This window comes from Denticeps clupeoides, chromosome 3 (genome assembly GCF_900700375.1).
Source record: "Denticeps clupeoides chromosome 3, fDenClu1.1, whole genome shotgun sequence".
NCBI lineage: Eukaryota > Metazoa > Chordata > Actinopteri > Clupeiformes > Denticipitidae > Denticeps > Denticeps clupeoides.
Genome location: NC_041709.1, coordinates 35288090 through 35302152, shown reverse-complemented (window position 1 = coordinate 35302152; position 14063 = coordinate 35288090). Strand labels below are relative to the sequence as shown.

The following is a 14063-nucleotide window of genomic DNA, read 5'->3' as shown; positions in this document are numbered from 1 at the left end:
TGTGGTATTATATTAATTAATGTCATTCCTGCCAAACGTTAATGGACAGAGAAAGGCTGTGAATACTTATCTACATGCGATTTGTTAATTTTTTTTTCCCCATTGTCATTATGGGGTGTAGAATGTCTACCGTCAGAGGACACAAAACGTGTTGTGCTGCATTCCGCTAATGTGCACTTTCACTAAGATGCAGCTCGAAGAGAACTCAGATGTCGAAACACAGTTTATTAAAAGGTAAAATACATGAGGGAGAAACAGGAAGAGAAGATAACAGGATTCACGTACATGAAGGCAGTCAGACATGTAGTTCTAAGCAAAGAGTGGTCGATGTTCAGGCAGTTTCGTAGGAATCCTGCAAACTCCGTACAGTTTTAGGCTTTTCCTTCAGTTCAGTTCTGGAGTTTACCTAATGATGCAAAGCCTTTAGAGCAAAGAGTGGTAGAGCTTTTCTCCTCCAGTTTCAGGTTTTTCACAGTACTAATATTTAAAATTCTCAGTTGTTCTTCACTTGACTTGAACTGTCGTCTCAATGGTTGAACTGGTGCAGCTTTTCTTCAGTTTCCTTTGTGAATTTGGTCATTTTCTGTAAAAAAAAAAAAAAAAATTAATCCTGACTAATTTTACCAACTCTACACTGTTCACAATAAGTGTAACTAGTTACAATTGGTAATACATTTCCACAATGTATACACAATACTTGTTTACTTGTGCATTTGACAAGTTACAGTTAAAATGATTTATGAGAAACGTGATTGACAAATTAGTCGAAAGTCATTAAAAAATTAGCTAAATAAAGAATGACTTATGAATGATGAGCTTAATGGATATTGATGCACAGTGAAGTAAAACGATTAAAACAGTAAGAAAAATCACGAATATCTCTTATACAGGTGCAATTGCCAGCCATTCCAGGGTCAAGGTCATGGAAAATTCCAGGACTTTTCCAGTTTTTAATAACCGTAGGAACCGTAGGTTTTACTGTGTGTAAGAAACTGCAACTGATAAAATTTTCCCCCAACTGTATGAAACAAACATCTGACATTGTGTGAAGAAAAGTGTGGATATTGAAACATGCGACACAGTTCAATTCAAACAATTTCAAATGATTTTAGAACACAGGCGTGGTAGTGGTAGTAGCCTAGTGGGTAACACACTCGCCTGTGAACCAGAAGACCCGGGTTCAAATCCCACTTACTACCATTGTGTCCCTGAGCAAGACACTTAACCCTAAGTTGCTCCAGGGGGGGACTGTCCCTGTAACTACTGATTGTAAGTCGCTCTGGATAAGGGCGTCTGATAAATGCTGCAAATGTAAATGTACTTGCCATTTTTTTTTTAATGAATGACTTAATCTTTGACTGAACGCAAGGGATTTCAGCAGTTGGTCTTAGTGGTCCCCTAATACTATATCTGAAGTCTCTTTCTGAAATAATAGCCACTTGCGGCCAGTCCCACAAGCGCCGCTTCGGTGTCTGTAATGCATCGATCGTTTGCAAGTCATGGCGGTCGGTGGAGCTCACCTTTAAGGAGTCTGGAAGTGTATGTCATCTTTCATTTTAAACTGTGTTTAAATATACAGTCATTTATGAGCATTTGAGGTCAGCATTTCTTTGTTCATGTTGCTTCTTTAAAAAGGTTTCCGAAGCCTAATTCTCCTGAACCAGGCGGAGGTACGTGGAGCCAAATAAAGGTACGTGGAATGAAACTAATGAAAATAGACGTTTAGAGAACTACTTCACTCACCTGAAGCTTTTGCTCCATACAAGTCCTGATAGACCTGATCTGTAGAATTGTGGCTTTTCTTGAATATGTTCCAACTGATGAAATTTAAGTTTATTTTTTGATGCAAAGTATTTGGAGCAAACTCTGCAGTGGTTGGGCTTGTCCCCTGTATGTCCTATCATGTGTCTTTTAAGGCACGAAGATTGTGTAAAACCCCTCCCACACTCTTCACACTTGTAGGGCCGCTCTGCTGTATGTGTCATCTTGTGTAATTTAAGGCCTGATGCTTTTGCAAAACATTTCCCGCATTCTTCACAGTTAAAGGGCCTCTCTTCAGTATGAGTTACCATGTGTATTTTAAGGTATGATGCTACTGAGAAACTCTTCCCACACTCTTCACACTTGTAGGGCTTCTCTCCGCTATGTATTCTTTTGTGTGTTTTAAGGGACGATGCTTGTGCAAAACCCTTCCCACACTCGTCACACTTGAAGGGCTTCTCTCCGGTATGTGTCCTCTGGTGTATTCGAAGGTGTGCTGCATTTGGAAAACTCTTCCCGCACTCTTCGCACCAAGCGCGCCTCGGCCCTGAGTGAATCCTCATGTGTCTTTTAAGACCTTCTTGTTCTTTATAACTCTTCCCACTTCGTAGACAGCGGTAAGTCCCAGTTTCTGTAAAAGTAACCACAATATAAAGCGGTTTCGTACACAACACCTGCTGGAAATGAACATGTGACAAGTTATGAGGACTGCAACCGAATATTTTTGTCTCCACTCACCTGAACTGTCCTCATCGTCCATCTCTACCGTCACAACTATTTCTGCTGGTTCCACCGTTTTACCACAGTTCAGAGATGTGATGGTTTCTGATGATATTTCTGGTTTAACAACATAAAGAAAAGGAGGAGACGGACTCATTGCATGCTGCTAGTAGTAGTATAATATACTTTATGTCAAAAAATGATTTATGTCTTATCGATATAAGGTAAAGCGTGTGATTTATGTCCTCTCCCCATCTTTCCCTCTTTCCCCTGCACACACACACACACATCCTCTTACATTCTCACCCAACCTCTCCGACCTTTCTCTGACACTCTGAATCTTTGTGTTGCATTACAGATGCCATATAAACACTTAGACAAGCTTTAAAACAGATGTCTTATCACTTGTTGAAGTATGACCCGCATTTCTCCCTAACCATTATCTCGCAACCTCTGAACACACACTGCCACCATGCAGGGGTCGTATTCGCGCGCGCGCGCGCACGCACACACACACACACACACACACACACACACACACACACACACAAGCCCCCTCTCTAAAATCACACCCCTTTCTACAAATTCAGAAAATATGAAATTGTTAACATGCAAAATTTATTTGAAGTTACTTGGTAATAATATTAAAAATCATGTCTAAAATATATATATGTCTGATGTGAACTATATTAAAAAGTGGTTAGGAAGTTTGTAGGTATATTTTTCAATATTATCATTACATAATCCATAGTGGAAAAACATGATTAAAAAGAATAGTGGTTTTCAACATTTTAAAAGTAGGATATATTTTCTGAAAAGAATGTTGAAAAGTTTTTTTTCATGTTCATAAATATATCAGTTTGATAAACAGAAGTCTGTGTGTGGTTCAATTGAATAGAAATTATAGTTTGTTAACGTTTTTGTGTGGCATATCATCTGAAAACCATAGATGAGACACCTTTGGAGAAGGTTTGTTCATAAAACAGCGTTACGATTAGTACGATTAGAAAGTCTGTTTGTGTGTGTGTGTGAGCGTGTGCATGCGTGCGTGAAGGCTATGCATCTTTTGTCAGTGATGTGATGCTTCCTACATACCATTGTGTGATGTATCTTTTGGCAAAATGACTGAATGTGTTGTATTTAAACCAGTTTTTCTTTACCTAGAAATTCTTTTGAAACATATATCATTAAAATAAGGTTTTAGAAAATAGTCTAAGTGTGTGTGTTTCTGTGTGTGTGTGTGTGTGTGTCAATATGAGACTCTGCAAGGTGTTGGTGAAGAATGTGAGATGAAACAGGGAATGGAAGTGGTGTGTGGGGGACGGGATGGCGTTGGGAGAGATGGGGTCATAAGCCATCAGCAATGGCCGTAGTTGTAAACAAGTGATAAGACATCTGTTTTAAAAGTTGGTCTAATTGGTTATATGACATCTGTAATGCAACCCGAGGGAGAGAGCGATAGTGAGGGGTGAGAATGTGAGGTGATCCCTCTCCCTCCTACATACCATTGTGTGATTATCCATTTTTCTGAAAGATACATTCTAGCATATTCAGTCAGTAAATGAATAGCGTATGCATTGTATTTTAAAATAAGTTTTGTCTAAGTATTGTGTTTAAACATGTTAAACACTGAAACAGTAGGTTGAGTAAAACCATACACTTAAAAACAAGGTTTCTGTTTTTGAAGAACGCTTAAGACATAATTACAATCATATATTAACAATTCTGTGAAATTATACTATAGACAAAGTAAGTGTCAAAATGTTTAAGATATCTGTGTTATGTGGTTTCAACCAAGGTGGTCTAAGTGTATGGGTGTGTGTGTGCGTGTGTGCGTGTGTGTGCGTGCGAATACGAACTCTGCATGGTGGCAGTGTGTGTTCAGAGGTTGCGAGATAATGGTTAGGGAGAAATGCGGGTCATACTTCAACAAGTGATAAGACATCTGTTTTAAAGCTTGTCTAAGTGTTTATATGGCATCTGTAATGCAACACAAAGATTCAGAGTGTCAGAGAAAGGTCGGAGAGGTTGGGTGAGAATGTAAGAGGGTGTGTGTGTGTGCGCGCAGGGGAAAGAGGGAAAGATGGGGAGAGGACATAAATCACACGCTTTACCTTATATCATTTTCATTTGAACTCTTATCAGTCAACAGTTGTGTGGTTCATCAATATCAAAATAAATAAAATGGAAAATCTCACTGCATTGTTAATAAAAACAATACAATATGAAAACCACGAATCATTACAATAACCAAAAACTGGACTGGAGAACATGGGGTCTGTTTGGAGAGGACATTTTGTGAAAAGTATTACAGTCTGAAATAAAGACTTACAATAATTCAAATAAACGTCAGACTGGATTACTTTTTGAAAACGGGTTGTTCAAATGGAAAACATGGACTCAGAAATCAGATCCCCTGATTTAATGTCAGTTTTAATATAAATCAAACCTTCACTTTGTCTTGTTCCAAAGTTTGTATTGAGTAAAACATTTATCACAAAAGTATATTTGCTAATGATTATTAATTTCGATTTTGTTAAAATTGGAAATAAGCCTTATCTGGCTCTATATAAATGAAAAGGTTTGTTTCGTGTTTCTTCCGATTGAAACATGATGGCTACTTGGCTTCTGTTCTTTTTGATCTGCCTGTTGTTTGTTACATGGCCAGTAGTCGAAAAATGTGAAAAGGTCTATCAGAAGAGAATATGGTCACTTCTAAAATTCCTACTGATATCCAGATCACGCATGTGTTTTTGACTCACCTGAATATTCATCTTCCATCTCTTCCTTCACAACAATTCCTGCTGGTTCCCGTATTTTACCGCAGTTCAGAGATGTGATGGTATATGGTGATATTTCTGTCTTTACATGTGTGTTGCTCTGGTCTACACTCCTCAGATGAGCAGGTAACAGAGACAGACTGGGATCCATCTTGGGACCTTGGAATGAAGCAGAATACATTTTACAGAAAACGTAACATTCATGGTATTCCTAATGGTTTTCCTACAAGTTCGACTAAAACCGGGGAAATACATATAAATACACAAAGCAGATTTCTGACATTACATTAAATATCACAGACACCATTACAAATAAAGTAATCCAATTGGATTACATTTTGAAAATGGGTTGTTCAAATGGAAAACATGGACTTCAGGCAAAAATTAAGTAAAAAAATGTATCACAAAAGTATTTTTGCTGATGATTATTAATTTAGATTTTGTACATTTGTTAACCTAAGACTGTGGCAGCAAAAACATAAGATAGGAAATAAGATTTGAAGCCTTTTGTAATAAAGGGGTATGCGGAGCTCTAAATGTGAGAATTTGGCTCTATATAAATGAAAAGGTTTGTTTCATGCGATGTTCTCTGTTTCTTCCGGTTGAAACACATGATGGCTACTTGGCTTCTGTTCTTTTTGATCTGCCTGTTGTTCGTTGGCCAGTAGTGGAAAAATGTGAAAAGGAATCTCAGAAGAAAATATGGTCACTTCAACAATTCCTACTGATATCCAGATCACGCATGTGTTTTTGACTCACCTGAATATTCATATTCCATCTCTTCCTTCACAACAATTCCTGCTGGTTCCCGTATTTTACCGCAGTTCAGAGATGTGATGGTATATGGTGATATTTCTGTCTTTACATGTGTGTTGCTCTGGTCTACACTCCTCAGATGAGCAGGTAACAGAGACAGACCGGGTTCCATCTTGAGACCTTGGAATGAAGCAGAATACATTTTACAGAAAACGCAACATTCATGGTATTCCTAATGGTTTTCCTACAAGTTCGACTAAAACCGGGAAAATACATTTATATACACAAAGCAGATTTCTGATATTACATTAAATATCACAGACACCATTACAAATGATTTCCAGGGCCCAGTTCTAAAGTAATCCAATTGGATTACATTTTGAAAACATGGACTCAGAAATCAGATCCCCTGATCCAATCTCAGTTATAATCTAGATCAAACCTTCAATTTGTCTTGTTCCAAAGTTTGTGTTTAAATAGGGATACATTTGACCTCCAAAAAATAAATTCAGGATCATCCTGATCCCAGCACAAGCGTGAATTCAGGGCAAAATTCAAGCACAAGATTAAGTAAGAAATTGATCACAAAAGTATGTTTTCTTATGATTATTAATTTAAATTTTGTACAATTGTTAAAATTGGAAATAAGATTTGAAGCCTTTTGTAATAAAGGGGTATGGGGAGCTCTAATTGTGAGAATCTGGCTCTATATAAATTAAAAGGTTTGTTTTGTGCGACGTTCTTTTTGATCTGCCTGTTCGTTACATGGCCAGTAGTCGAAAAAAGTGAAAAGGTCTATCTGAAGAGAAAATGGTCAATTCTAAAATTCCTACTGATATCCAGATCACGCATGTGTTTTTGACTCACCTGAATATTCATCTTCCATCTCTTCCTTTACAACAATTCCTGCTGGTTCCCGTATTTTACCGCAGTTCAGAGATGTGATGGTATATGGTGATATTTCTGTCTTAACATGTGTGTTGCTCTGGTCTACACTCCTCAGATGAGCAGGTAACAGAGACAGACTGGGATCCATCTTGAGACCTTGGAATGAAGCAGAATACATTTTACAGAAAACGCAACATTCATGGTATTCCTAATGGTTTTCCTACAAGTTCGACTAAAACCGGGAAATACATATAAATACACAAAGCAGATTTCTGATATTACATTAAATATCACAGACACCATTACAAATGATTTCCAGCGGCCAGTTCTAAAGTAATCCAATTGGATTACATTTTGAAAACGGGTTGTTCAAATGGAAAACATGGGTTCAGAAATCAGATCCCCTGATCCAATCTCAGTTATAATCTACATCAAACCTTCAATTTGTCTTGTTCCAAAGTTTGTGTTTAAATAGGGATACATTTGACCCCCAAAAAATAAATTCAGGATCATCCTGATCCCAGCACAAGCGTGAATTCAGTGCATAATTCAGGCACAAAATTAAGTAATACATTGATCACAAAAGTATGTTTTCTTATGATTATTATTCTAGATTTTGTACAGTTGTTAACCTAAGACTGTGGCAGTAAAAATAAAACATTGGAAATAAGATTTGAAGCCTTTTGTAATGAAGGGGTATGGGGAGCTGTAAATGTGAGAATCTGGCTCTATATAAATGAAAAGGTTGGTTTCTTGCGATGTTCTCTGTTATTTGTAATTTATTATTTGAATTTCTCTGTTATTAAGAGAAAAACATAATTTCACCAAAATCCTGCCACAACAAGGTGCTCCCTGGAAGATTTCGGACAGAAAAGAGGAAAGGAATATCAGAAGAGACCTGAAAATTGTCACTTCTAAAATTCCTACTGATATCCAGATCACGCATGTGTTTTTGACTCACCTGAATATTCATCTTCCATCTCTTCCTTCACAACAATTCCTGCTGGTTCCAGTATTTTACCGCAGTTCAGAGATGTGATGGTATCTGGTGATATTTCTGTCTTAACATCTGTGTTGCTCTGGTCTACACTCCTCAGATGAGCAGGTAACAGAGACAGACTGGGATCCATCTTGGGACCTTGGAATGAAGCAGAATACATTTTACAGAAAACGTAACATTCATGGTATTCCTAATGGTTTTCCTACAAGTTCGACTATAACCGGGAAATACATATAAATACACAAAGCGGATTTCTGATATTACATTAAATATTACAGACACCATTACAAATGATTTCCAGAGGCCAGTTCTAAAGTAATCCAATTGGATTACTTTTTGAAAACAGGTTGTTCAAATGGAAAACACGGGTTCAGAAATCAGATCCCCTGATCCAATCTCAGTTATAATCTACATCAAACCTTCAATTTGTCTTGTTCCAAAGTTTATGTTTGAATTGGGATACATTTGACCCCCCAAAAAAATCAGTATCATCCTGATCCCAGCACAAGCGTGAATTCAGGGCAAAATTCAGGCACAAAATTAAGTAATACATTGATCACAAAAGTATGTTTTCTTATGATTATTAATTTGAATTTTGTACAATTGTTAAAATTGGAAAAAAGATTTGAAGCCTTTTGTAATAAAGGGGTATGGGGAGCTCTAATTGTGAGAACCTGGCTCTATATAAATTAAAAGGTTTGTTTCTTGCGATGTTCTCTGTTTCTTCCGATTGAAACACATGATGAAACACTTGGCTTCTGTTCTTTTTGATCTGCCTGTTCGTTACATGGCCAGTAGTCAAAAAGTGAAAAGGAATATCCAAAGAGAATATGGTCACTTCTAAAATTCCTACTGATATCCAGATCACGCATGTGTTTTTGACTCACCTGAATATTCATATTCCATCTCTTCCTTCACAACAATTCCTGCTGGTTCCCATATTTTACCGCAGTTCAGAGATGTGATGGTATATGGTGATATTTCTGTCTTTACATGTGTGTTGCTCTGGTCTACTCTCCTCAGATGAGCAGGTAACAGAGACAGACCGGGCTCCATATTGGGACCTTGGAATGAAGCAGAATACATTTTACAGAAAACGCAACATTCATGGTATTCCTGATGGTTTTCCTACAAGTTTGATTAAAACTGGGGAAATACATATAAATACACAAAGCAAATTTCTGATATTACATTAAATATCACAGACACCATTACAAATGATTTCCAGGGCCCAGTTCTAAAGTAATCCAATTGGATTACATTTTGAAAACATGGACTCAGAAATCAGATCCCCTGATCCAATCTCAGTTATAATCTAGATCAAACCTTCAATTTGTCTTGTTCCAAAGTTTGTGTTTAAATAGGGATACATTTGACCTCCAAAAAATAAATTCAGGATCATCCTGATCCCAGCACAAGCGTGAATTCAGGGCAAAATTCAAGCACAAGATTAAGTAAGAAATTGATCACAAAAGTATGTTTTCTTATGATTATTAATTTAAATTTTGTACAATTGTTAAAATTGGAAATAAGATTTGAAGCCTTTTGTAATAAAGGGGTATGGGGAGCTCTAATTGTGAGAATCTGGCTCTATATAAATTAAAAGGTTTGTTTTGTGCGACGTTCTTTTTGATCTGCCTGTTCGTTACATGGCCAGTAGTCGAAAAAAGTGAAAAGGTCTATCTGAAGAGAAAATGGTCAATTCTAAAATTCCTACTGATATCCAGATCACGCATGTGTTTTTGACTCACCTGAATATTCATATTCCATCTCTTCCTTTACAACAATTCCTGCTGGTTCCCGTATTTTACCGCAGTTCAGAGATGTGATGGTATATGGTGATATTTCTGTCTTAACATGTGTGTTGCTCTGGTCTACACTCCTCAGATGAGCAGGTAACAGAGACAGACTGGGATCCATCTTGAGACCTTGGAATGAAGCAGAATACATTTTACAGAAAACGCAACATTCATGGTATTCCTAATGGTTTTCCTACAAGTTCGACTAAAACCGGGAAAATACATTTAGATACACAAAGCAGATTTCTGATATTACATTAAATATCACAGACACCATTACAAATGATTTCCAGCGCCCAGTTCTAAAGTAATCCAATTGGATTACATTTTGAAAACGGGTTGTTCAAATGGAAAACATGGGTTCAGAAATCAGATCCCCTGATCCAATCTCAGTTATAATCTACATCAAACCTTCAATTTGTCTTGTTCCAAAGTTTGTGTTTAAATAGGGATACATTTGACCCCCAAAAAATAAATTCAGGATCATCCTGATCCCAGCACAAGCGTGAATTCAGTGCATAATTCAGGCACAAAATTAAGTAATACATTGATCACAAAAGTATGTTTTCTTATGATTATTAATCTAGATTTTGTACAGTTGTTAACCTAAGACTGTGGCAGTAAAAATAAAACATTGGAAATAAGATTTGAAGCCTTTTGTAATGAAGGGGTATGGGGAGCTGTAAATGTGAGAATCTGGCTCTATATAAATGAAAAGGTTGGTTTCTTGCGATGTTCTCTGTTATTTGTAATTTATTATTTGAATTTCTCTGTTATTAAGAGAAAAACATAATTTCACCAAAATCCTGCCACAACAAGGTGCTCCCTGGAAGATTTCGGACAGAAAAGAGGAAAGGAATATCAGAAGAGACCTGAAAATGGTCAATTCTAAAATTCCTACTGATATCCAGATCACGCATGTGTTTTTGACTCACCTGAATATTCATCTTCCATCTCTTCCTTCACAACAATTCCTGCTGGTTCCAGTATTTTACCGCAGTTCAGAGATGTGATGGTATATGGTGATATTTCTGTCTTTACATGTGTGTAGCTCTGGTCTACACTCCTCAGATGAGCAGGTAACAGAGACAGACTGGGATCCATCTTGGGACCTTGGAATGAAGCAGAATACATTTTACAGAAAACGTAACATTCATGGTATTCCTAATGGTTTTCCTACAAGTTCGACTATAACCGGGAAATACATATAAATACACAAAGCGGATTTCTGATATTACATTAAATATCACAGACACCATTACAAATGATTTCCAGAGGCCAGTTCTAAAGTAATCCAATTGGATTACTTTTTGAAAACAGGTTGTTCAAATGGAAAACACGGGTTCAGAAATCAGATCCCCTGATCCAATCTCAGTTATAATCCAGATCAAACCTTCAATTTTTCTCGTTCCAAAGTTTATGTTTGAATTGGGATACATTTGACCCCCCAAAAAAATCAGTATCATCCTGATCCCAGCACAAGCGTGAATTCAGGGCAAAATTCAGGCACAAAATTAAGTAATACATTGATCACAAAAGTATGTTTTCTTATGATTATTAATTTGAATTTTGTACAATTGTTAAAATTGGAAAAAAGATTTGAAGCCTTTTGTAATAAAGGGGTATGGGGAGCTCTAATTGTGAGAATCTGGCTCTATATAAATGAAAAGGTTTGGTTCTTGCGATGTTCTCTGTTTCTTCCGATTGAAACACATGATGGCTACTTGGCTTCTGTTCTTTTTGATCTGCCTGTTGTTCGTTACATGGCCAGTAGTCAAAAAGTGAAAAGGAATATCCAAAGAGAATATGGTCACTTCTAAAATTCCTACTGATATCCAGATCACGCATGTGTTTTTGACTCACCTGAATATTCATATTCCATCTCTTCCTTCACAACAATTCCTGCTGGTTCCCGTACTTTACCGCAGTTCAGAGATGTGATGGTATATGGTGATATTTCTGTCTTTACATGTGTGTTGCTCTGGTCTACACTCCTCAGATGAGCAGGTAACAGACACAGACTGGGATCCATCTTGGGACCTTGGAATGAAGCAAAATACATTTTACAGAAAACGCAACATTCATGGTATTCCTGATGGTTTTCCTACAAGTTTGATTAAAACTGGGGAAATACATATAAATACACAAAGCAAATTTCTGATATTACATTAAATATCATAGACACCATTACAAATGATTTCCAGAGGCCAGTTCTAAAGTAATCCAATTGGATTACATTTTGAAAACATGGACTCAGAAATCAGATCCCCTGATCCAATCTCAGTTATAATCTAGATTTGAATTGGGATACATTAACCCAAAAAAAAAAAAATTCACGATCATCCTCATCCCAGCACAAGCGTGAATTCAGGGCAAAATTCAAGCACAAAATTAAGTAAGAAATTGATCACAAAAGTATGTTTTCTTATGATTATTAATTTAAATTTTGTACAATTGTTAAAATTGGAAATAAGATTTGAAGCCTTTTGTAATAAAGGGGTATGGGGAGCTCTAAATGTGAGAATCTGGCTCTATATAAATTAAAAGGTTTGTTTTGTGCGACGTTCTTTTTGATCTGCCTGTTCGTTACATGGCCAGTAGTCGAAAAATGTGAAAAGGTCTATCTGAAGAGAAAATGGTCAATTCTAAAATTCCTACTGATATCCAGATCACGCATGTGTTTTTGACTCACCTGAATATTCATCTTCCATCTCTTCCTTCACAACAATTCCTGCTGGTTCCCGTATTTTACCGCAGTTCAGAGATGTGATGGTATATGGTGATATTTCTGTCTTTACATGTGTGTTGCTCTGGTCTACACTCCTCAGATGAGCAGGTAACAGAGACAGACTGGGATCCATCTTGAGACCTTGGAATGAAGCAGAATACATTTTACAGAAAACGCAACATTCATGGTATTCCTAATGGTTTTCCTACAAGTTCGACTAAAACCGAGGAAATACATATAGATACACAAAGCAGATTTCTGATATTACATTAAATATCACAGACACCATTACAAATGATTTCCAGGGCCCAGTTCTAAAGTAATCCAATTGGATTACTTTTTGAAAACGGGTTCTTCAAATGGAAAACATGGGCTTAGAAATCAGATCCCCTGATCCAATCTCAATTTTAATCTAGATCAAACCTTCACTTTGTGTTGTAGTTTGAGTTTGAATTGGGACACATTGAACCATAAAAACCAGGACAATCCTGACAACAGCACTAGTGTGGATTCAGTGCAAATTTCAGGCACTGAATTTCAAACTCCTGATCATTTTAATCCAGCTGGGCACAGGAGATTCCTCTGTTCCTCTCAACTCACATATACAGTACAGGCCAAAAGTCTGGACACCTTCTCATTCGATGTGTTTTCTTTAAGTTCATGACCATTTACGTTGGTAGATTCTCACTGAAGGCATCAAAACTATGAATGAACACATGTGGAGTTCTGTACTTAACAAAAAAAGTGGTGAAATAAGTGAAAACATGTTTTATATTCTAGTTTCTTTGCTCTGATTACTGCTTTGCACACTCTTGGCATTCTCTCGATGAGCTTCAAGAGGTCGTCACCTGAAATGCTTCTCCAACAGTCTTGAAGGAGTTCCCAGAGGTGTTTAGCACTTGTTGGTCCAGCTCACCCCAAACCATCTGGACTGGGTTCAGGTCCGGTGACTGTGGAGGTCAGGTCTCCACTTTTTGTTAAGTCCATAACTCCACATGTGTTCATTCATAGTTTTGATGCCTTCAGTGAGAATCTACCAACGTAAATGGTCATGAAGATAAAGAAAACATGTTGAATGAGAAGGTGGGTCCAGACGTGTCTCCTAACAGGAGCAGCTGAAGATTAAAAGAACCGGGAGATGGAAATTCACGTTTACTTTCATGCTGGTTCTTCGAAGCAACACTAGACTGGAACGCTGTTATAAAAATGCCGGAGTTTGTACTTTAAATGGAGCCCACAGTGTTGCCTACTGGCCATGTGAAGGACAACAGGCCGCCCAACAAATCCAGTAGCCTTAAATCAAACCAGTAGCGATAAAACCAGGAAGAAACAGAAACCAGCGCAGCACACGAACTTTCTCGTGTTTATACAGCCAGGTCCTCAGATTGGATCCAGAGATTTACAAGAGTCTAATGCGGTGCACATCACCACCATTTCTTCACCACAGTTCCAGGTCGGGGTCCGAGACACGATTTAAAACGCGGCAGCGGGAAAACGATATAAAATTCCGGTGACGGAGACTCCAGGCGGATCTTTCTTTTATTCTAATGATGTCGCTTTGTTTTTACCTTTCACCGCGTTGCCTTTCCTGCCCGCGGGCGTCGCTTCTGTCCCTTCTGTCCTTCCTGCTT

General features: G+C 37.5%; 1 protein-coding gene across 1 annotated transcript; it reads right to left on the bottom strand.

The window, feature by feature from the left end:
* Nucleotides 1–7: 7 nt before the first annotated feature.
* LOC114785677 (zinc finger protein 184-like) lies at nt 8–14063 on the bottom strand. The gene is made up of 12 exons (XM_028972189.1): nt 14001–14063; nt 12397–12573; nt 11568–11744; nt 10640–10816; nt 9657–9833; nt 8793–8969; nt 6885–7061; nt 6021–6197; nt 5244–5420; nt 2500–2598; nt 1744–2392; nt 8–583 (listed from the first exon to the last, which is right to left on the bottom strand). The coding sequence occupies exons 2-12, from the start codon at nt 12563–12565 to the stop codon at nt 577–579; spliced, it is 2163 nt and encodes a 720-aa protein (XP_028828022.1). The 5' UTR covers nt 12566–12573; nt 14001–14063; the 3' UTR covers nt 8–576.